This window comes from Triticum aestivum, chromosome 3B (genome assembly GCF_018294505.1).
Source record: "Triticum aestivum cultivar Chinese Spring chromosome 3B, IWGSC CS RefSeq v2.1, whole genome shotgun sequence".
Lineage (NCBI taxonomy): Eukaryota > Viridiplantae > Streptophyta > Magnoliopsida > Poales > Poaceae > Triticum > Triticum aestivum.
Window position 1 is genome coordinate 28,132,839 of NC_057801.1, and position 25,673 is coordinate 28,158,511.

Here is a 25,673-nt window from a genome sequence, read left to right on the forward strand (position 1 = left end):
TTTGCTGCACTACAATTACCTATGCCAATTTTGGCACAACCCGAACATTTTTGTTATATCTTTTGAAAACATTTGTTGTTTGCCTATATTTTAAATTTGAATTTGAATCGTTTTGAACTAACACGAGTTCACCAACAGTAACCAAGGTGACATGGCATCATTAGCGCAGGGTTACGGTAGCTTGATTACCCGGGCGTCACAATTCTCCTCTACTACAAGAAATCTCGTCCCGAGATTTAAGAGGCGGAGTAGAGGGAGAAGGTTCTGGTTACGAATTTCTAGCGAGTGTTCTCGGTCTTGGTTGCTCTTCTCGAAGAGGCCGATCCATAACCTTGATGTCTTCATTTCTCTGCTTCAGGTTCTCATGATGAAGTTGGCATACTTTCTTTGGGAACTCCATCGTACTTACGAAAGAATAAAGGGTGGGCATTCTGGGAGAACGGACGTCGGCAAGGTTGACTATCGGGTCGACAACATTGAGGAAGGTGGCGGAAAGTAACTCTCGAATCGAATCTTAAGAAATTATCGAGAGCAAAGTAAGGAGGTAACCTGGAAAGTTTCGAGCGGGCAGGCAATCGTTCGATGCCTGTAATAGGGCGTGAAAGGGTCAAAACAACGGGAATAAGTATTGTGTCCGATACCAGACCTGAAGGTGGCTCGTGAATTACATACAAGGTCACGCGCGAGGAACAACCTTGGGAACAGGGGGTGTACATGGGAGTCAGGTTTCGATCCTGTGGAACTGTGGGTTATGGGCCCACCATGTGGTTGAAAGTAGGAAGGGGGCCGACATCTTGCACGGCCACGATAGTAAGGCATGTCAGAGGTTAGCCTGTCAGTTATGTCGGCAACAACATCGATACCAAGGGCGAGGGACGAAGAGAACCATTTTCCTGCTCGTTGAACGAGGCAGACCAATAGACAAGGTTCTCGTCCATCGATGGCAACCGGAATGTCAGCAACAATAGTAACAGGGTCTTACTGACAGAGTGGTACAACGAGGTGTTTACATAAGCAGGGAAATATTACTGCTTATATTATATAAATCACAAGAAGGTTTAAACAAACCAATGGAAAGGAAAAGTGATTATTAGGTTTAAACAGAACAATGGAATGAAAAATGTGTATACACACATATTTCAAGGTATATCCTTCCCAAGGACAAGCGGAGCATGATATCCATGACAGGATAGATGTGGAAAACCCTCTAGGTAGGGGGAGAGAAATTTTCATGACATTACCTTACCGGGTCATATAAAGACCAGTTCTATAACTCTTGGAAACATGTCCCAACCATCATATCTGACCGAGATTCAGATCTGATCGGTGTCAGGATACCTCAGACCCAGGATGCCTAAGAAGGAAGGGGTGCAACACAATTTGACGAGGTGGTATTGCAAGATCCTCGAGGAATTTACTACGGAAGCGAGTTCCGAAACAAAAGCTCATCATTAAACCAATGAAGGGATAAGGAGGTAGCTGATGATCTCAGCGACAATTCATCGAGACTTCCAAAAGATGGGTTTCCACAATTAAGTGAACAAGGAGATAACATTAGTCAGATCAAATGGTATAATGATGTATGCTCGAGGGAAACATACACAATTAAACATTGGTTGAAAGGTGCACCCAAAATATGGGCCAGGTTGCACAACCAAAGTCGGAATGGTGATTCAATAATCAATAGTCTAAGAATGAACGGCCGACCATTAACTCCAAAGCAATAGGGTTGCTAGAAGTTTTGGAATTACACATCACAGTCCATTTGTCGGTGGTTAGAAATAACTCGGTGACCAGGAAAAGAATGGTGATGGTGATAAGTATCACTTCTATCAAGAATTCTCCAGAGGTGGTGAAATTCTCACAACATTGAGGACATAAGAGATGTTAATGTTCCAAGGTAAAGAAGAACAACTACTAGATAGCAAGGAACTCAAGGTATAACACCAAACACGAGCAAGCCTGTGTTGGTGGGAAGGCAATAAAGTGGTCGATGATAACACAGATCATCAAGGGCAAGGATGGTATTTCTCATCATGAACTCAATTGATATCCTGGAAGAGCTCATAAGGTTGATGATGATCACGACACATTTGTCGAGAGATTTCATGAAGATGTAATCAATCAGCAACGACATCAAGTCAAAGGAATGAGGTAGCGGAAGGTTATTGGAACCATGGGTAGGACACAAACTTGAAATCAAGATTATTGTTCAAGGCGAACTGATATGACGAGGAAGATCGACGTAAGCTTAGCTCATCATTGAAAATTTTGTGCTCCGGGATGAAGGACCCGATAGCAGAGTTAAATTTTAGCACGATAACGATATAGCCAATCAGGCTAGCAATGACTTTAAGGATTAATAAACGCATAAGCAATGAAGAATACTTAGAGTTATTGAATCGAAGTGCGGAATTGATTCACTTATCAGTGCTCTCGGTTGACGACAACCCAGAACCCAGGAAAATTGGAATCGGTGAGAAATAACAGTTGATGAAGAACCCATAAGAAGTTATGTAGTTTCATGATATTCTCGCGGTACCAGAGGGTATACTCAAGGGTAGAGCGGGATAGAGGTTGGACAAGTGAAATCATTTGCAGAAGGCAAGCACTTAAACTTGTCCAAGAAATGGGATCAAAGAAGAACAATATGGTCGAAACCACGGTCGCAAAAGACCAAGTATAGATAAGAGAAGAAGTTATAATAAGGGGATTATTATTACTACGAGAAGCTTCCATGATAAGTTCCACCTCGGGTCCATGGGCATGAACACAAAGTTCAAGGTCGACTCCCACTTCTCCAAAGCATAACCTTACATTCACTTCTCGTTTCGATAATGGCATTAGTGTTGAAAGTTTTACCTGGTGAAATACCAGATGAGTATGACCCGTGAAAACTTCCGAGTTCACACATAGTAAGGAAGGCATAGGTTCAAGCCATCACGGCATCTTAGGAACATATCTTCAAGAGTAAATGATACAAGCTCGAAAGTAGAGCATGGTTGACAAGGCAAATGATACAATTTACCAAAGGCATTATGTATCAGGGGAAGAACTCAAGGTTTTGAGAATAGGCAGGAACGGTCGGATAATAATCCACCAAACGATCTGGCGGACCGCCAAGAATCTGATGTGAGCATATATGTTCAACCAAAAGAAGAAATAATGCAAAAGGCATCGGACTATAGAAATATTTTGATAATTCGAGAGCTTAAATACAAGGAATTACGATTTCCAAATTGGGGGATCAGAAGCAGATGCTCTGATCAAAATATAAGTAAGTCGAATAGACTTAGAGGCACAAACGGTGGCAATTCGATTGGTCGACAACCAGCTCATGTTCAAAATGACGTCTGAGCCGGAAAGATATTTTAGAAGGGTTGATAGATGATTGTGTGCATTCGCACACATGTTGAATCAAAAGGATCAAAATGACGGTGTCAAAAGATACTAGTGAATATTGCTAGTGATATGGGAGCATCCATAATATAAGCATACAAGTATTTGCAGAGCAATAGTTTGAAGAGGATGCTCTGAAGGTCGGATAGTATTTCAGAGTATCTTATGAAGCATACGAACAACTGGGGATGAACAGATACTCAATAAGTGCGAGGAATTTTCAATAGCGGTATTCATGTGGTAAAGAACTGCAAGGCAGTAAGCTTAAAGGATTTTCGGAACAACGGAGAGCAATTTAGGGCATCTTGTACTAACAAGAGCAACTGAGGATGAAGGTATGAACGATAATTGTAGGTAGTTATCCATAAGGGTATATCGGTGGTAGGGGATTGTAAAGTCGGTGGCCACAAGGGTCTCCGGAAAACCTCGGAGTATCTTCGGAATCTTCGGGTGCAGCAAGCGATCATTTGGAGTGAGAGACTCTCCGGGAGAAAGTCTTTCGAGAACCTAAAGTTAGTCTTTTTAGCAAAATAATTTAACCCGAATAGGGGAGAGATTTGAGTCCCAGAGTAAAGATCGAGGAGTAAAAGATCCTAGTACCACCCAATGGCGACGTGGGCCCATAAGGCACACAGCCATGTTAGTAAAGTTTTGTAATGTCTAGACTCAACTTCGGCCAAGGAGTTGGGAAGGGGGATTCCTACAGGCAGTCGGCTCTGATACCAACTTGTGACGCCCCCGATTCAATCGTACACTAATCATGCACGCAAATGTGTACGATCAAGATCAGGGACTCACGGGAAGATATCACAACACAACTCTAAAACATAAATAAGTCATACAAGCACCATAATACAAGCCAGGGGCCTCGAGGGCTCGAATACAAGTGCTCGATCATAGACGAGTCAGTGGAAGCAACAATATCTGAGTACGGACATAAGTTAAACAAGTTGCCATAAGATGGCTAGCACAAACTGGGATACAGATCGAAAGAGGCGCAGGCCTCCTGCCTGGGATCCTCCTAACTACTCCTGGTCGTCGTCAGCGGGCTGCATGTAGTAGTAGGAACCTCCAGTGTAGTAGTCGTCATCGACGGTGGCATCTGGCTCCTGGGCTCCAACATCTGGTCGCAGCAATCGGATAGAGATAGGGGAAAAAAGGGGGAACAAGGCAACCGTGAGTACTCATCCAAAGTACTCGCAAGCAAGGAGCTACACTACATATGCATAGTTATATGTGTAAAGCGACATATCGGTGGACTGAACTGCAGAATGCCAAAATAAGAGGGGGATAGCTAATCCTGTCGAAGACTACGCTTCTGGCAGCCTCCGTCTTGCAGCATGTAGAAGAGAGTAGACTGAAGTCCTCCAAGTAGCATCGCATATCATAATCCTACCCGGCGATCCCCTCCTCATTGCCCTGTTAGAGAGCGATCACCGGGTTATATCTGGCACTTGGAAGGGTGTGTTTTATTAAGTATCTGGTTCTAGTTGGCATAAGGTCAAGGTACAACTCCAAGTCGTCCTGTTACCAAAGATCACGGCTATTCGAATAGATTAACTTCCCTACAGGGGTGCACCACATAACCCAACACGCTTGATCCCATTTAGCCGGACACACTTTCCGGGGTCATGCCCGGCCGCGGAAGATCAACACGTCGCAGCCCCACCTAGGCACAACAGAGAGGTCAGCACGCCGTCTAAACCTAAGCGCATAGGGGTCTGGGCCCATCGCCCTTAGCACACCTGCATGTTGCGTGGGTGGCCGGAAGCAGACCTAGCCTAGCAGGCGTTCCAGTCCAATCCGACGCGCGCCACTCAGTCGCTGACGTCACGAAGTGCTTTGGTTGATACCACGACGTCGAGTGCCCATAACTGTTCCCGCGTAGTTGGTTAGTGCGTATAGACCAAATGGCCAGACTCAGATCAAATACCAAGATCTCGTTAAGCATGTTAAGTATCCGCGAACGCCGACCAGGGCCAGGCCCACCTCTCTCCTAGGTGGTCTCAACCTGCCCTGTCGCTCCGCCACAAAGTAACAGTCGGGGGCCATCGGGAACCCATGCCCACCTCTACCGGGATGGAGCCACCTGTCCTTTCAGCCCCCATCTTCGAACAGTATCACAGGTAATGTAACAGTGTAAAGTATATAGTATATGCCCGTGATCACCTCCCGAAGTAATCACGGCCCAGTAGTATATCATGGCAGACGGACAAGAGTGTAGGGCCACTGATGGAACACTAGCATCCTATACTAAGCAATAGGATAGCATGTAAAGGTAACAACAGTAGTAGCAAGGACAGGCTATGCAGTAGTATAGTATTAACTGAAAGCAGTAACATGCTACACTACTCTAATGCAAGCATTATAGAGAAGAATAGGCGATATCTGGTGATCAAAGGGGGGGCTTGCCTGGTTGCTCTGGCAAGAGAGAGGGGTCGTCAACACCTTAGTCGTACAGGGTAGCAGCGGCGTCGGTCTCAGTGTCTAGCGGAAGAAGAGGGGGAAGAAACAATAAATACATACCAAGCAAGTGCATAACAAGACAACAAGCAGAGCTAGATCTGTTCTAACGCGGTATGAGGTGATACCGGTGAAGGGGGGAAACATCCGGGAAGCAGATGAACCGGAGGTGAAATGTTGCAGGTTCACTATGCTAGGGACGAGTGGCGGATGAACGGGATGCGTATCCGGATTCGTCTCGTCGTTCTGAGCAACTTTCATGTAGAAAACATTTTCATCTGAGCTACGGTTTATTTTATATGATTTTCTAAAGTTTACATCATTTTTAGAATTTAATTAATTAATTTAATTCAACATTATCCAGAATAGTGTATGCTGATGTCATCATGATGTCAGCATGCCGTCAGCAGTCAACAGGGTGTCGGCTGGGGTCAAACTGGCGTGAGGGTCCCACATGTCATTGACTGGTTAATTAACTAACAGTTAATTAGGTTAATTAGGGATTAGATTAGTCTAATTATGATTAATTAAGGTAATTAATTCTTTAATTAATTAATAATTAATATTTTTATTATTGTTATAATTATAATTATTTTTTAAATTCTTTTTTTTATAAAAACGTTCTGGGCGGGGCCCCGTTTGTCATTGGGTAAGAGGGAGGTTGCGGGCGCCGGGCAAACGGGCACGGGGCGCTGCGGGTTTGGCCCGAGCGGGCGCACGCCCAGGGGCGGGCGTACCCAGCCGGGCGCCGGAGCAGGGGAGGCCAGGAGGAGGCCAAGGCCAGGCGCGGGTGGGGCGTCGTGGCACGACGAGTGCGGGCGAGGGTGGCAGAGGCCACGGCGGGCGGGTGAAGCATGGCGGGGGCACGCCCACGTGATCGAGCGGGCCTGGCCGGGACCGGGACTGCGGTGGCCGCGAGCACGGCGCGGGTGATGCGCCGGCGTGGAGCTGCGGGAGAGAGGGCGCGAGTGGCGGAGTGACCGCGCATCGGACGCGCCCGGAGCGCGTCAACCGCCGACGAGATCGGCGGGGACTGCGGCGACTACGGGAGGGAGAAGAAGGGAGCGAGGCGGGGCTCACTGGGGCCGTAGGGGGAATGGCAGCGGGCTCGACGGAGGTCGGGGAGGTCCGACGAGGAGGGGGTCAAGGTGGCGTTCCGGCGACGGCGGGGTCGAGGAGGAGCTCCGGTGAGGTTGCCCCGACGAACGGCGACAGCGGGGAGGTCCTCCAAGCGGTAGCGATGCGGCGCCGGCGTCGAGCACGTCGGGCGGCGGGGAGGAGATGAGGAGGCAGGCGTCGATGGCAGTCGGCGGCGCGACGAGTTCCGGCGGGGTCTGACGAAGAGGAGGTCGAGGACGGAACAGCGACGAGGCAGTCGACGATGGCGTGGCAGCTCCGGGGGGGGGGGGGGGGGACGGGATCGGGGCGGTGGCGTCGTTGGCGAGTGCCACGATCCCGTTCTGGATTAGGGGTAGGAGGAAAGGAGCGTGGGGGATCGTGGGGGTTTCTCCCCGATCGAGATTGGATCGGGAGAGGGAGAGTGGGGGCACGAGTGGGGGAGCGGGTGTCGGTGGGTGGATTAGGTTACGGGGGAGTGGGTATAAGGGAGTGGGGGTGGGCCTTGGCCCAGTTGGGCAGGCCAGCTGGGCCGGAGCCCAGTGGGGAGGGGGTGCTTGCTTTTCTTTCCTTTTTTTGTTTTCTCCTTTTGTATTTTCTTTCTTTTGTTTATTATCTATTCTGTTTTATTTTATTTTAAATCATTTAGGCAATTTCTAAAAATGAGTTTGCTGCACTACAATTACCTATGCCAATTTTGGCACAACCCGAACATTTTTGTTATATCTTTTGAAAACCTTTGTTGTTTGCCTATATCTTAAATTTGAATTTGAATCGTTTTGAACTAACACGAGTTTACCAACAGTAACCAAGGTGACGTGGCATCATTAGCGCAGGGTTACGGTAGCTTGATTACCCGGGCGTCAAAATTCTCCTCTACTACAAGAAATCTTGTCCCGAGATTTAAGAGGCGGAGTAGAGGGAGAAGGTTCTGGTTACGAATTTCTAGCGAGTGTTCTCGGTCTTGGTTGCTCTTCTCGAAGAGGCCGATCCATAACCTTGATGTCTTCATTTCTCTGCTTCAGGTTCTCATGATGAAGTTGGCATCCTTTCTTTGGGAACTCCATCGTACTTACGAAAGAATAAAGGGTGGGCATTCTGGGAGAACGGACGTCGGCAAGGTTGACTATCGGGTCGACAACATCGAGGAAGGTGGCGGAAAGTAACTCTCGAATCGAATCTTAAGAAATTATCGAGAGCAAAGTAAGGAGGTAACCTGGAAAGTTTCGAGCGGGCAGGCAATCGTTCGATGCCTGTAATAGGGCGTGAAAGGGTCAAAACAACGAGAATAAGTATTGTGTCCGGTATCAGACCTGAAGGTGGCTCGTGAATTACATACAAGGTCACGCGCGAGGAACAACCTTGGGAACAGGGGGCGTACATGGGAGTCAGGTTTCGATCCTGTGGAACTGTGGGTTATGGGCCCGCCATGTGGTTGAAAGTAGGAAGGGGGCCGACATCTTTCACGGTCAAGATAGTAAGGCGTGTCAGAGGTTAGCCTGTCAGTTATGTCGGCAACAACATCGATACCAAGGGCGAGGGACGAAGAGAACCATTTTCCTGCTTGTTGAACGAGGCAGACCAATAGACAAGGTTCTCGTCCATCGATGGCTACCGGAATGTCAGCAACAATAGTAACAGGGTCTTACTGACAGAGTGGTACAACGAGGTGTTTACATAAGCAGGGAAATATTACTGCTTATATTATATAAATCACAAGAAGGTTTAAACAAACCAATGGAAAGGAAAAGTGATTATTAGGTTTAAACAGAACAATGGAAAGAAAAATGTGTATACACACATATTTCAGGGGTATATCCTTCCCAAGGACAAGCGGAGCATGATATCCATGACAGGATAGATGTGGAAAACCCTCTAGGTAGGGGGAGAGAAATATTCATGACACTACCTTACCGGGTCATATAAAGACCAGTTCTATAACTCTTGGAAACATGTCCCAACCATCATATCTGACCGAGATTCAGATCTGATCGGTGTCAGGATACCTCAGACTCAGGATGCCTAAGAAGGAAGGGGTGCAACACAATTTGACGAGGTGGTATTGCAAGATCCTCGAGGAATTTACTACGGAAGCGAGTTCCGAAACAAAAGCTCATCATTAAACCAATGAAGGGATAATGAGGTAGCTGATGATCTTAGTGACAATTCATCGAGACTTCCAAAAGATGGGTTTCCACAATTAAGTGAACAAGGAGATAACATTAGTCAGATCAAATGGTATAATGATGTCTCCTCGAGGGAAACATACACAATTAAACATTGGTTGAAAGGTGCACCCAAAATATGGGCTAGGTTGCACAACGAAAGTCGGAATGGTGATTCTATAATCAATAGTCTAAGAATGAACGGCCGACCATTAACTCCAAAGCAATAGGGTTGCTAGAAGTTTTGCAATTACACATCACAGTCCATTTGTCGGTGGTTAGAAATAACTCTGTGACCAGGAAAAGAATGGTGATGGTGATAAGTATCACTTGTATCAAGAATTCTCCAGAGGTGGTGAAATTCTCACAACATTGAGGACATAAGGGATGTTAATGTTCCAAGGTAAAGAAGAACAACTACTGGATAGCAAGGAACTCAAGGTATAACACCAAACACGAACAAGCCTGTGTTGGTGGGAAGGCAATAAAGTGGTCGATGATAACACAGATCATCAAGGGCAAGGATGGTATTTCTCATCATGAACTCAATTGATATCCTGGAAGAGCTCATAAGGTTGATGATGATCACGACACATTTGTCGAGAGATTTCATGAAGATGTAATCAATCAGCAACGACATCAAGTCAAAGGAATGAGGTAGCGGAAGGTTATTGGAACCATGGGTAGGACACAAACTTGAAATCAAGATTATTGTTCAAGGCGAACTGATATGACGAGGAAGATCGACGTAAGCTTAGCTCATCGTTGAATATTTTGTGCTCCAGGATGAAGGACCCAGTAGCAGAGTTAAAATTTAGCACGATAACGATATAGCCAATCAGGCTAGCAATGACTTTAAGGATTAATAAACGCATAAGCAATGAAGAATACTTAGAGTTATTGAATCGAAGTGTGGAATTGATTCACTTATCAGTGCTCTCGGTTGACGACAACCCAGAACCCAGGAAAATTGGAATCGGTGAGAAATAACAGTTGATGAAGAACCCATATGAAGTTATGTAGTTCCATGATATTCTCGCGGTACCAGAGGGTATACTCAAGGGTAGAGCGGGAAGAGGTTGGACAAGTGAAATCATTTGCAGAAGGCAAGCACTTAAACTTGTCCAAGAAATGGGATCAAAGAAGAACAATATGGTCGAAACCACGGTCGCAAAAGTCCAAGCATAGATAAGAGAATAAGTTATAATAAGGGGATTATTATTACTACGAGAAGCTTCCATGATAAGTTCCACCTCGGGTCCATGGGCATGAACACAAAGTTCAAGGTCGACTCCCACTTCTCCAAAGCATAACCTTACATTCACTTCTCGTTTCGATAATGGCATTAGTGTTGAAAGTTTTACCTGGTGAAATACTAGATGAGTATGACCCGTGAAAACTTCCGAGTTCACACATAGTAAGGAAGGCATAGGTTCAACCCATCACGGCATCTTAGGAACATATCTTCAAGAGTAAATGATACAAGCTCGAAAGTAGAGCATGGTTGACAAGGCAAATGATACAATTTACCAAAGGCATTATGTATCAGGGGAAGAACTCAAGGTTTTGAGAATATGCAGGAACGGTCGGATAATAATCCACCAAACGATCTGGCGGACCGCCAAGAATCTGATGTGAGCATATATGTTCAACCAGAAGAAGAAATAATGCAAAAGGCATCGGACTATAGAAATATTTTGATAATTCGAGAGCTTAAATACAAGGAATTACGATTTCCAAATTGGGGGATCAGAAGCAGATGCTCTAATCAAAATATAAGTAAGTCGAATAGACTTAGAGGCACAAACGGTGGCAATTCGATTGGTCGACAACCAGCTCATGTTCAAAATGACGTCTGAGCCGGAAAGATATTTTAGAAGGGTTGATAGATGATTGTGTGCATTCGCACACATGTTGAATCAAAAGGATCAAAATGACGGTGTCAAAAGATACTAGTGAATATTGCTAGTGATATGGGAGCATCCATAATATAAGCATACAAGTATTTGCAGAGCAATAGTTTGAAGAGGATGCTCTGAAGGTCGGATAGTATTTCAGAGTATCTTATGAAGCATACGAACAACTGGGGATGAACAGATACTCAATAAGTGCGAGGAATTTTCAATAGCGGTATTCATGTGGTAAAGAACTGCAAGGCAGTAAGCTTATAGGATTTTCGGAACAACGGAGAGCAATTTAGGGCATCTTGTACTAACAAGAGCAACTGAGGATGAAGGTATGAACGATAATTGTAGGTAGTTATCCATAAGGGTATATCGGTGGTAGGGGATTGTAAAGTCGGTGGCCACAAGGGTCTCCGGAAAACCTCGGAGTATCTTCGGAATCTTCGGGTGCAGCAAGCGATCATTTGGAGTGAGAGACTCTCCGGGAGAAAGTCTTTCGAGAACCTAAAGTTAGTCTTTTTAGCAAAATAATTTAACCCGAATAGGGGAGAGATTTGAGTCCCAGAGTAAAGATCGAGGAGTAAAAGATCCTAGTACCACCCAATGGCGACGTGGGCCCATAAGGCACACAGCCATGTTAGTAAAGTTTTGTAATGTCTAGACTCAACTTCGGCCAAGGAGTTGGGAAGGGGGATTCCTACAGGCAGTCGGCTCTGATACCAACTTGTGACGCCCCCGATTTAATCGTACACTAATCATGCACGCAAATGTGTACGATCAAGATCAGGGACTCACGGGAAGATATCACAACACAACTCTAAAACATAAATAAGTCATACAAGCACCATAATACAATCCAGGGGCCTCGAGGGCTCGAATACAAGTGCTCGATCGTAGACGAGTCAGTGGAAGCAACAATATCTGAGTACAGACATAAGTTAAACAAGTTGCCATAAGATGGCTAGCACAAACTGGGATACAGATCGAAAGAGGCGCAGGCCTCCTGCCTGGGATCCTCCTAACTACTCTTGGTCGTCATCAGCGGGCTGCATGTAGTAGTAGGCACCTCCAGTGTAGTAGTCGTCGTCGACGATGGCGTCTGGCTCCTGGGCTCCGACATCTGGTCGCAGCAATCGGATAGAGATAGGGGAAAAAAGGGGGAACAAGGCAACCGTGAGTACTCATCCAAAGTACTCGCAAGCAAGGAGCTACACTACATATGCATGGATATATGTGTAAAGGGACATATCGGTGGACTGAACTGCAGAATGCCAAAATAAGAGGGGGATAGCTAATCCTGTCGAAGACTACGCTTCTGGCAGCCTCCGTCTTGCAGCATGTAGAAGAGAGTAGACTGAAGTCCTCCAAGTAGCATCGCATAGCATAATCCTACCCGGCGATCCCCTCCTCATTGCCCTGTTAGAGAGTGATCACCGGGTTATATCTGGCACTTGGAAGGGTGTGTTTTATTAAGTATCCGGTTCTAGTTGTCATAAGGTCAAGGTACAACTCCAAGTCGTCGTGTTACCGAAGATCACGGCTATTCGAATAGATTAACTTCCCTACAGGGGTGCACCACATAACCCAACACGCCTGATCCCATTTGGCCGGACACACTTTCCTGGGTCATGCCTGGCCGCGGAAGATCAACACGTCGCAGCCCCACCTAGGCACAACAGAGAGGTCAGCACGCCGTCTAAACCTAAGCGCACAGGGGTCTGGGCCCATCGCCCTTAGCACACCTGCATGTTGCGTGGGCGGCCGGAAGCAGACCTAGCCTAGCAGGCATTCCAGTCCAATCCGGCGCGCGCCACTAAGTCACTGACGTCACGAAGTGCTTCGGTTGATACCACGACATCGAGTACCCATAACTGTTCCCGCGTAGTTGGTTAGTGCGTATATACCAAATGGCCAGACTCAGATCAAATACCAAGATCTCGTTAAGCATGTTAAGTATCCGCGAACGCCGACCAGGGCCAGGCCCACCTCTCTCCTAGGTGGTCTCAACCTGCCCTATCGCTCCGCCACAAAGTAACAGTCGGGGGCCGTCGGGAACCCATGCCCACCTCTACCGGGATGGAGCCACCTGTCCTTTCAGCCCCCATCTTCGAACAGTATCACAGGTAATGTAACAGTGTAAAGTATATAGTATATGCCCGTGATCACCTCCCGAAGTGATCATGGCCCAGTAGTATAGCATGGCAGACGGACAAGAGTGTAGGGCCACTGATGGAACACTAGCATCCTATACTAAGCAATAGGATAGCAGGTAAAGGTAACAACAATAGTAGCAAGGACAGGCTATGCAGCAGTATAGGATTAACTGAAAGCAGTAACATGCTACACTACTCTAATGCAAGCAGTATAGAGAAGAATAGGCGATATCTGGTGATCAAAGGGGGGGCTTGCCTGGTTGCTCTGGCAAGAGAGAGGGGTCGTCAACACCGTAGTCGTACTGGGTAGCAGCGGCGTCGGTCTCGGTGTCTAGCGGAAGAAGAGGGGGAAGAAACAATAAATACATGGCAAGAAATTGCATAACAGGACAACAAGCAGAGTTAGATCTGTTCTAACGCGCTATGAGGTGATACCGGTGAAGGGGGGAAACATCCGGGAAAGCATCCCCAGTGTTCCGTGTTTTCGAGCAGATGAACCGGAGGTGAAATGTTGCAGGTTCACTATGCTAGGGACGAGGGGCGGATGAACGGGCTGCATATCCGGATTCGTCTCGTCGTTCTGAGCAACTTTCATGTAGAAAACATTTTCATCTGAGCTACGGTTTATTTTATATGATTTTCTAAAGTTTACATCATTTTTGGAATTTAATTAATTAATGTAATTCAACATTATCCAGAATAGTGTATGTTGATGTCATCATGATGTCAGCATAACGTCAGCAGTCAACAGGGCGTCGGCTGGGGTCAAACTGGCGTGAGGGTCCCACATGTCATTGACTGATTAATTAACTAACAGTTAATTAGGTTAATTAGTGATTAGATTAGTCTAATTATGATTAATTAAGGTAATTAATTCTTTAATTAATTAATAATTAATATTTTTATTATTGTTATAATTATAATTATTTTTTAAATTCTTTTTTTTTATAAAAACGTTCTGGGCAGGGCCTCGTTTGTCATTGGGCAAGAGGGAGGTTGCGGGCGCCGGGCAAACGGGCACGGGGCGCTGCGGGTTTGGCCCGAGCGGGCGCACGCCCAGGGGCGGGCGTACCTAGTCGGGCGCCGGAGCAGGGGAGGCCAGGAGGAGGCCAAGGCCAGGCACGGGTGGGGCGTCGTGGCGCGGCGAGTGCGGGCGAGGGTGGCAGAGGCCACGGCGGGCGGGCGAAGCGTGGCGGTGGCACGCGCACGTGATCGAGCGGGCCTGGCCGGGACCGGGACCGCGGTGGCCGCGAGCACGGCGCGGGTGATGCGTCGGCGTGGAGCTGCGGGAGAGAGGGCACGAGTGGCGGAGTGACCGCGCATCGGACGCGCCCGGAGCGCGTCAACCGCCGGCGAGATCGGCGGGGACTGCGGCGACTACGGGAGGGAGAAGAAGGGAGCGAGGCGGGGCTCACTGGGGCCGTAGGGGGAATGGCAGCGGGCTCGACGGAGGTCGGGGAGGTCCGACGAGGAGGGGGTCGAGGTGGCGTTCCGGCGACGGTGGGGTCGAGGCAGAGGAGCTCCGGTGAGGTTGCCCCGACGAACGGTGACGGCGGGGAGGTCCTCCAAGCGGTAGCGATGCGGCGCCGGCGTCGAGCACGTGGGGCGGCAGGGAGGAGATGAGGAGGCGGGCGTCGATGGCAGTCGGCGGCGCGACGAGTTCCGGCGGGGTCTGTCGAAGAGGAGGTCGAGGACGGAACGGCGACGTGGCAGTCGACGATGGCGTGGCAGCTCCGGGGGGGGGGGGGGGACGGGATCGGGGCGGTGGCGTCGTTGGCGAGTGCCACGATCCCGTTCTGGATCGGGGGTAGGAGGAAAGGAGCATGGGGGATCGTGGGGGTTTCTCCCCGATCCAGATTGGATCGGGAGAGGGAGAGTGGGGGCACGAGTGGGGGAGCGGGTGTCGGTGGGTGGATTAGGTTACGGGGGAGTGGGTATAAGGGAGTGGGGGTGGGCCTTGGCCCAGTTGGGCAGGCCAGCTGGCCGGAGCCCAGTGGGGAGGGGGTGCTTGCTTTTCTTTCCTTTTTTTGTTTTCTCCTTTTGTATTTTCTTTCTTTTGTTTATTATCTATTCTGTTTTATTTCATTTTAAATTATTTAGGCAATTTCTAAAAATGAGTTTGCTGCACTACAATTACCTATGCCAATTTTGGCACAACCCGAACATTTTTGTTATATCTTTTGAAAACCTTTGTTGTTTGCCTATATTTTAAATTTGAATTTAAATCGTTTTGAACTAACACGAGTTTACCAACAGTAACCAAGGTGACGTGGCATCATTAGCGCAGGGTTACTGTAGCTTGATTACCCGGGCGTCACAACTAAGGTTCATGATATGATATTCATTATATTACATGGTCATCACAAATTCATATCGTAATGTTTACAACCTGGGCAATTACAGTAAACATGCCTTTTTCTTAAAGAAAATACTATAAGAATGGGACTGCAATATATAATATAAGCTACATATTAAGTGCACTATACACTATAGTGTATACTTCACCATTTCAATCGAAGAACAACAATGATAGAATTTGAAACGAAAAATACAGACTTGAAACATAATACCAAGAGGATTACATGACCTAGCGTGGTAGGGTCGCCGACGCCATAAACTCTTGCTCCAGGTTGTAGCAATTATGGCTCATTTCAGAAGCCGAGTTAGCTCTGTCAGCAATCACCGGCCGACGTGTGACCTGGCTTTGTCCACATAAGAATGGTTGCATACTTTCATTTCTTGGAGCAACCTGACACGATCTCAACCTTTTGGATCGCACAGCCTGCAATATCATCTCCACTTGTTTCATAGTAGGCCTCTCATCGCCTCGGAGCCGCAAGCAAGTCTCTGCAAGAGCAGCGACATCATGAATTTCTTCCTCTGTTGCCTCCTCCAGCACTTGAGCATCAACTATTTCTGCAAGTGGTTTCTCATTCATCGTAGAAAGGAAGTAGTTGGATAAATTCTGCTTTATCCCAGAGTCACTTGTAAAAATAGGCTTTTTTCTTAGAAGCAACTCTACAAGTACTACACCAAAGCTATAAACATCACTCTTCTCATTTAGTATGCCCGTGTGGTAATACTCCGGATCCAAGTATCCAAAGGTGCCTTGTATATTTGTAACCACGTGAGTTTGATCAATTGGAACCAATCTTGAAGCACCAAAATCAGATACTTTCGCCGTGTAATTTCCATCCAAGAGTATGTTCGTGGACTTGACATCTCGATGAAAGATTGATACTGAAGCAGCTGAGTGGAGGTAATAAAGTGCGCCGACAGCTTCTGTAGCAATTCTCAAGCAATCATTCCAGGACAACATGGAGTCGTTGGTTGGGTTAGCATGGAGGATTCCAAATAGTGAACCATTTGGGATGAAGTCATATACTAGTAGTGGGACTTCCGTCTCAAGACAACATCCAAACAGCATGACAATATTACGGTGGTTTATTTGCGAGAGGATAGCGACCTCGTTGATGAACTGAGTAATCTCAACTTGCTCAATAACTTTAGATTTTTTTATGGCTACTACCCGCTGGTCAGATAATATACCTTTGTACACCATGCCATGCCCTCCGCGACCAACAACACGTGTGGAGTCAAAGTTATTTGTTGCCTTTTCTAGCTCTGCCAAGGAAAAAATCTTGGTCCTGTCACTTGCGTTTTCATCCGATGAAATTAGTTGTTCCAGTAGGAGGCCTTGGTTCTTTCGGAAGTACTTTCCACGAAGTTTTTTTTGGATGCCTCTTTTCCATCTGCGGATGAGAACTGTAACACTCAAGATAAGAAGTAGAACACCGAGGCCAACACTAATCCCGATGGTAATACCTGTAATGAAGATGCTGCTCAGTATTATAATGTAATTCCGTTTGTCTTGTTGCAGTAAATCAGTTATACCATAGAACTCACCTACTACAAGATTTTGGCTTTTTATGGATATGCACCTCATTGTTGTAGTGTCATACGTTGTTTTACCAGAACATTCGGTGCAATAGTAGCTTCCCATAATGTTATTACAGATTTCTTTACAAATACCCGGCGCCTTGCACTCATCAATATCTGCAATATAAGAGATGCGCAATGTGAGAAGAAATATAAAGCAGAAATAATTAACTTGCCGGTTGGTGCCTAATTTGCAGGCGACACTAGATTTTGTTGCTTTCAGCTCCAACTTAGAGGAATATGTAATACCTGTTCGTTGACCAAGAGTAAATTTGACAATGTAAATGTTTCAAGTATAGAAAGTGAAAATAAAATAAAATATATTTTAGATGAATTTAATTACCTCGCCTATGTACACCAAGGATTCACATAGAATTTCTGCGTATAATACACATGCCTCATTCTTGGAAAACCATTTATTCTTTTTCTTTCCACCATGATATGTCAATAAAAATGTGTACTTCTGCACTATTCTCATATCACATGTTATGGAGTTTTTACTCGGTCCATACTAATGGAGTGAAATGTGCCACTTGTCCATTAACTCAAAGTGATTGCACGCTGCCAACAACTTGACAACCAATCACTTTAGGCCGTAAAATTATTGATTTGATCAAATAAGGTCAAAATCGACTTAAGAGGGGAAAAACCAGCCCGCGTGGCTGCCACATCAGCGTTCCTTTGACACTTTCAGATTAACATTTTTTTTACAGATTTCTCACAAACCAGGCTAACAGCATATTGAGGGAACAAAAAACAATTAAAAAAATAGGATATAGATGAGACTAGAAACCCACAATCTTTGGGCAGTAGCAACGATCTTGCTAACTACTAGACCATGACATTGTTTGCTTTCTAAGATTTAGCCAACCCTATTTATTAGAATTATTACCTTTGACACACGTTTTCAAAAAAATTAAGCCACCCTGCGTTAGGAAGGGCTTGAGCCCACGCCCAAATAAAAGGAGCAAAGATGCTGACCAATGGTATCCGAAGTTTTCTGTGTATCGAGTCGACCGCTCATCTAGTCTTTACATAATATCTATAGTCCGGCAAAACAACATAGTTTCTATAGAATCAGTGGAAAATTAAAATGTATGCCAAAAGTTTCATTCTACTCCCTCCGATTCCAAATAATTAATAGGTGTACACCATTATCCATGTTTTTTCTCCAAAGAAGGGCGCATCATCAAAAAATTACGGCAACTGCCAAAATTACCTCTCGTATCTCTTTTTCCGACCAATTTAGCTGGGAATAAAGAAAAAACATATTTTTGCTCTTGGGTGCCGTGGGAAATGAGGAGACCCGCCTATCTCTGATTTAAGAATTGTTCAGTTATGGCATGTGATTATTAGTTGTAGTTACAAAACAAAATAATAGCATGATTACTTCTTTAATCAACAAGCCCAAACTTAGGTGCCATATTTGCAATTGGAGGAAGTAATAAATAGAGTTGGCTGAATAACATGACACAAAGAAGTTTGTGGTTTAGTGTTCAGCAAGCGGGAACTAATGCTCAAACTCCCAGCTTCAAGTCCGTGAAAACCGTGTTTTTCAAAAAAGAAGAAAATTCACCCGCACGCTGATGGCATTGTTTTGTTAGAAAAAAGGAGACCAATTCATAAATTTACAAATAGATAATTCCTGAGTGGTCAAAATAACACTGATGAGGCACCCATGCGAGCAGCCCCCCCCCCCCCCCCCATTCATCGATTTTGGCTTTATTTGGTCTAATCAATGAGTTTACGGCCTAAATCGATCGGTTCTTGAGTTGTTGGCCTAAAGCGTGCAATCTCTTTGAGTTAATGGACCAGTGACACATTTCACTCCATACTAATGTACATTAGTTCTATTTTTCAATTTTTTTAGTCACGTAAAATTAATATATCTCCCGGAAACCAAAATGGAGAATGGGAGGTAAATACATTAAGTCAAACTATACCGCAATTTTGAGTCTTTGTACATTTGTTTGTATTATTTTGCTTCAATCAGTACTTTGGCTCATAGAAACAAAATTATGTATGTCTTCACATATTTCCGTTCCATTTTTTCCTATGGTGTTAGGTTAGTACTTAGATCTTGATCAAAGGTAGAAAAGAGACAAAACAATTAGCTCATTTTACAGCACATAAATATGAATATAAATACTTAATCTATGGTATAAATGATCAAGCTCAAAAAAAAAGCAATGGCAGGGACACATTATTATGTAGGAACAACGAAACATGGAAAATCAAAAATTAGCACAATGCATGGTATATTTCGTAGTGTAACACATGATTTAATGTCAAAATTATTTTCTACCTTATTTGTACAAACCAAAAAGACCATATTAATTAACACTGCAAAATTGTTGCATCTTATCTTCCAGGACCAAGAGGTAATAGAGTGAGCATGCACACCTTGACACCCGGTTGTGATATATGGATTCCCCTCATAGCCAGCCATACATTTGCAACGGTAACCGGCAGGGTATCCTTGTCTCGAGTTGACAATCAAACATGTGCTATTAGTACTAACACATGCATATCTTGTTAAGTCCTCTTGAGCTTCCTGGCATGTTAAATTGGCGACGGCCCATCGGAAAGATGTTGATATCCCTAAGCCAATGTAGAGCGCAGGGTCCTCTCTTACAATGAAAGTAGTTTGACCTTCAGTATAGGTTGAGGCCGTAATACCAACTAGCCCCTCGTTGATATTTATGTATTCAATATGCTTTTCCGTGAAGCTCGGTGCATAGAAATTTAGTGTGGACGTCGTTGAATTTGCACATTTTAGCTGGAACGACATCCTTGCAGAACACCTGCGTCCTAGGCCGAAAGGGAACGGAATACTTATGTTCCCGCACCATCTAGAGCAGTTAGTCTTCTGTTGTAATTGTCTGTACCCTGCAGGTTTAATGAAAAAGACTCAGTGCATCTAGCTTACGGCTTACTCAATACTAACACACAATTACCTTGTAGGTATCCTATATGATCAAATCCTAATTATTTTGAAGGGTCGGGGGGGGGGGGGGTCCTATTTTTAAAACTATGCATTTGGTGATGGGAAATGACTAAAACCTGACATTAGCCAAACAACCATATGTCACATGCCTCACACTAACACAATAGAATGTACTACTCCTTTTAAAAATATAAGACATAAGAACTGCACAAGCGTCATGTATTATAAGACGGAGATAGTAATACTTATAACGGTCCGGGAACCACTCATGAAACCATCCCCTCGGGTGACGAAAAAACCTTCCAGTTCAGGTTTTACTGAACCGGAGGTTGATAGCGAATGTTTAAGTTGTCCCATAAAACAATAAGGGCCCCGTAAAAAAGGCCTAACTGCTTTAAAGTGGAGTGGAAGACACTACTACAAAGAAGAACAACGATAATGCAGCGAGCCGAAGCAAAGTAGAGGTTGACAATGAAGAGACTGCGCAAGCCATTGAATGGATAGATGGGCCGGTTTCGTGCATTGGAATCTCTCGTGCTACTTATAAATAAACTTAAAAATAACACAATGTTATGTCATCCATTCCTACTTTGTGCAACTTTACATACTCCCTTCATTTCTTTTTACTCAACATATAAGATTTGTTTGAAGTCAAACTACGCAAAGTTTAACCAAATTAATATAAAAGATATATCAATATCTACAATACTACCTCTATCCCGATTTACTAGTCTCACTCGTATTTTGGGTTATATTTTGACATTGATTTTAACTAATAAAATATAAGTTAGACGTGGAAAATAATAATTCAAACTACATTCTAATACAAATCCAACAATATTTTTTTTGTTGACATACCTTGACATTTTGCTAGTCAAATATGTAGTCAAATTTTTACCAAAAATTCAATGGGGGCTAATAAGCCCAGAAGGAGGTATTACTAAAGTTATACAGTATAGAAATTAATTCCATGATACATATAATGATAGATTTCGTATTGTGAATGTTGATGTTTTTTCCTATAAAGTTGGTCAAACTTTACTAAGTTTGACTTCAAACAAATTTTATGTCATTGCATTGCATTTATTATGAGTATTGCATTTTGTTATTCTATAGTTGTAAAATATTTATGAAATATAAGTAGCATACTAATATGTTGTGTTGAGATGATGATATGTTTACATTGAGAGAAATAGCATTGGGAGGATTATTGCCACATGTCCTTGATAATTAGTAAAACCAGCTAACAATTTTATTTTTTGAGGAAACGTACGCTACCTAGGGCGCGGAGATGGTGATATATAGAAAAAGTAACCCTTGTTTAAATAGTAACTTTAATTGAGAGTAATTACCTTTGTCGCGTGAGCAGCCATCGGCTATGTAGGCATTGCCTTGGTAACCATTGTCGCACTGACAATTATAAAAGTAATTATAAAAGTAGTAGGGTGATGCTGAAATTTGCGGTGCTTCTCCACTGTGGTTGCTGAGACATGCATAATCTGTTCTATTTTGGAAGCTTCCAGGCGATGTGAGTTGATCGTCCACGACACCCCACGACAGACTAGCTCGAATGCTAACATGGATTTTATCCTGGATGGAGCTTCGGCTGTTGTGCCCTTGAGATTCATGCTTCCCTCCTGTCCTTGGGCGGCGTACGAACTTGAGCCGGACGGTGGCGCCAACATCAGTAACCATGAAGGAGCAGCATCCTCTTGTGTTGTTGCAGTTCCGTCCACCGTCCTCATCGGCCGTGGTATTTCTGCTGGGGCATGTAACTGTGCACCGTCGCACCATCGTTTGTGTGGAATCTTCGAGCATGCTGACGTCGAAGTCGCAGCCTATGATGCCTGGTTCCATGGCGAGAAAACGGAAAGATCTCCCAGGATACCATGAGATGTGGTATATGTGGACGTCCGGTCTCAAATAGATGGTACGGGAAAATGATACTAGAAATTCATTATTGATTTGCAATTCAGTGTTGCTCATGCTCATCTTCCAGTGGGTAGTAGCGTTGATGTCCATGTGTACCTTGGTGATGCCGTCGTGCAGGAAGAGCATGGGGGCCTGCGTGGTGTTGTGGTTGTCGCATATGAGCTCGAAGTCCGGGTCCCGGAAGCAGCCGGCGCCGATGCCGAAAGGGTACTCAAAGCTCAGGTTGCCGCAGCTCTTCCGACAACCGGCAAGCGTGGCGGAGGAGGGAACGGTTCCATTCGCCGGCCGGCTCTTTTGCAAGCCGGATGCTTGCGCCGTCGACAGCCGTAGCAACAGCAGTGCGAGCAGACAGCATAGCGCGTCGAGGAGGCTCATCTTTTGGTTTGGGCCTTTTGGGAACAGAGATGTGTTGGCTACCTTTTTGCTTGTGGGGTTGCAAGAAGTTGCGGGTTTGAGGGTGTGAGCCGTAAACCAGGCGCATATATATAGTGCCATGGTTGGCGCCTATGCCGTGGATTGCGGGAAGGACCCGAGAGGGAATGTTTCCAAAGCGTACAGGAGTACAGGACCCGCTTGCCAGGTTGGAAACTTGGCTCGATCAAAGACTAGGAGTCAGTCACTTCGACTGAAGCGTTGCCACACATACTGACCGCAAGGCTTATATTACTTCAATCGGTAAATAGAGGCATTATATTTTAGTTTTGAGTTTTATTGACGAGCACAGTTCACAATAAACTAAAGGCATCTCTAGCCAATCCCATAAAAAACTATTCAGTTTTACTCCTCAAAGCGGCGCCTTACCGATCTCCTAAACTAGTTAGAAAAGTAAAAAAAATATTCCTCGGCGCCGTGGGCTCCTATTTTTACTCAGCGCGACCTGCTTGAGAACAAAAAAACTCCTCCCTTCGCCGCACCCATCCCACCCTCGCACCGCATCTACTCCGGCGCCTCCCCTCTAGCCTCTGCCGGCCACCACACGCCAATGCCAACGCTCGTAGGACCCACCGCGCTCCTCCCCCGCCTAGATTTAGTTCTCTCTGGCCAGCGGGCTCCTAAATCGGTAGAACTATGGCCGTCGCTGCCGGCGCCGAATTCAACGCATCCCAGCCGCCGGCACCATAGTTTTTTGGATGGATTCGCTGACTATACTTTGCTAGATTCTCTAATCAGGCCTGCATCAAATCACCATCTTGGTAGGACCATCGATGCGCAGGTAGGGTGGGAACAAGGCTTCCAATTTTGGAAGCAAAAAAAAAATTGGAGGCCACCGAAAATTTCACATATTTCATGAACTATTTCGTATTTGAGTTTTCAAAATTCAATGAATTTTAACCTATTTTCAATATTAGTTTGAATTGAGACCGAAAATTCAGGGTTACAAGTATTTTGGACCGCTCTGAAATATGCGAAATGTCGAAAATTTCAACGAAATTTCATTCCAATTTTGAAACTTGGGTGGGGAGCTCCCTGCTTTCTTCTTGTGCTAGCCGCTTTGTCGCAGGTACACGTGGTTCTTGGAACTGTGCGCTCATTCCATAGTCCAAGTACTCCCTCTGTAATTTAAAAAGACATTTGATAAAGAGAGAGGCGTTTTGGAGGCCAATCTCCATGGAGGCCTTTATTTTTGAAAAATTCAAATTCAAACTTTTATGGTTCAAAAAATTCTGAAAAAAAATGCTTGTATGTAAGGATGTAACTCACATGTCTGTAAAAATTCATGATGAAATATCTTGAGTTGCGACCTGTACAAAAAGACAAATTCATGGTCTGAAAGGATGAATAGTATCATGTATTAAACAACCCCAGATTTGTCTTTTTTGCACAACCCTCATTTCAATGTTTTGAACTGAAAATTTACACACATGTCTGTTATGCCTTCATGTATATCTGTACTTTTTTTCAGAATTTTTTGAAATGTAAAAATATGAATTTTGATGAAATTTCAAATTTGAATTCGGAGGCCGAGCTCCAAAAGGGATTTCCGTTTGACAAAATACGTCTTATACTAAATTATAGAGAAGGAGTAGCTTTGTAGTTCGAGAGTCTGGGAGCCAGCTTTGGTTCCGCCGGGTTCGCCCAAATTCTATCCAATTCGACCGTCCTGGAGTGTTTACTTAGTTTGGTGCCAGCTTGATTTGGCAGCCGAATTTAGGGACAAGCAGCTATCTCGCTACCCGGTGGTGTTTACCTGTGCCGACCGGACTGCTGACGAAAAGTCTCCACCGAAGAACTGCGATTTTCTGGATTCAATCATCAGTATTCTTACATGCAGTAACGTGCTGCCGCTGCAATTCGTCCGCAATACAGTAACAAATCAAGCTATTAACAAATTTAATCTAGTCACAAATCACAATCTAGCGCCACCGGGGGATAGGTTGTTAACTGGTTTGCTACTCACAAGTCACAGTCTTAATGCCACCGGGACAGTGAACCAAGCTTCGTTCTCCGCACAAATTCACTAGAACAAATCAACAATAGCTCGTTTTTTTTTATTTGACAGGATCAACAGTAGCAAGTAACTCCAAAGAGAAATGTCTCTGTCCAATGGGGGCATAAAAAGCAAGAGTAACAATTGCAACCCGTCTCGCACGTATAGTACCAGTCATGCTTGGCTGGAGCTTTCCGACCTGACCCGCTACGTGGTTTGGATGGCCTAGCGAAGACCGGCAAAAACCTTGAATTATTATGATTTCTGGCAAATCCGCCACCACACCATTTCAGAACTGTTGACACACGAACACGTCACGTGTATCCTTGACGTCGGGGATGATGCATCGTAGCTCACGTCGAATGAGCTGCCCTAGGTCGATTCGCTCGCCCCTAGAGCCTCGGGATTCACAGCTCTCAAACCTAAGAAACAGCGAAGAACGAGAGAGAAAAACTGTGGAGACATAAAAACGTATATGAAAAAAATAGTATATTGATTTGTTCGATTTTGTGTTGTTTAATCGGCCGTCACCCCTTACATATATACGAGGTGGCTGGACTTCCCATACAAGAAAATGACATATTTAGGCTTTCCTTACAAGAAAAAATACATCAAATCACGTCCTAGAGTTCTAGTTCTAGTTCAACTCACAATAACAAATCAAGCTACTAATAATTTAATCAAGTCACAAATCACAATCTAGCGCCACCGGGGGATAGGTTGTTAACTGGTTTGCTACTCACAAATCACAATCTAGTGCCACCGAGACAGCGAACCAAGCTCCGTTCTCCCTCACAAATTCACTAGACCAAATCAACGATAGCTAATATTTACTTTATTTGACAGGATCAACAGTAGCAAGTAACTCCAAAGAAAAATGTCTCTGTCCAATGGGGGCAAAAAAAGCAAGAGTAACAATTGCAAAACGTCTCGCACGTATAGTACCGGTCTTGCTTGGCTGGAGCTTTCCTCTGACCCGCTACGTGGTTTGGATGGCTCAGCAAAGACCGGCATAAACCTTGAATTATTATGATTTCTGGCAAATCCGCCAGCACACCATTTCAGAACCACTTTTTTATTGCGGTGACATTTCAGAACCTCTTGTTTCTGTTTCTTCCTTGCCGTGCTTTTCTAATAAACCACTATAGCTTGTGCCCATTGGGGAAACCTGAAATAAAATGGAGGGTGCACTCAAAGTTAGTCGTTGGGTTGACCAGCGCGAGGAGG

At 44.9% G+C, this 25,673-nt stretch overlaps 1 protein-coding gene across 1 annotated transcript; it reads right to left on the reverse strand.

Moving 5' to 3' along the window:
* Nucleotides 1–15,787: 15,787 nt before the first annotated feature.
* On the reverse strand, nucleotides 15,788–22,393 carry LOC123067207 (wall-associated receptor kinase-like 3). The gene is made up of 5 exons (XM_044490108.1): nucleotides 21,439–22,393; nucleotides 19,679–20,028; nucleotides 19,543–19,581; nucleotides 17,163–17,256; nucleotides 15,788–17,025 (listed from the first exon to the last, which is right to left on the reverse strand). Exons 1-5 carry the CDS (start codon nucleotides 22,391–22,393, stop codon nucleotides 15,788–15,790), a joined length of 2,676 nt encoding a protein of 891 aa, XP_044346043.1.
* Between the last annotated feature and the right edge of the window lie 3,280 nt (nucleotides 22,394–25,673).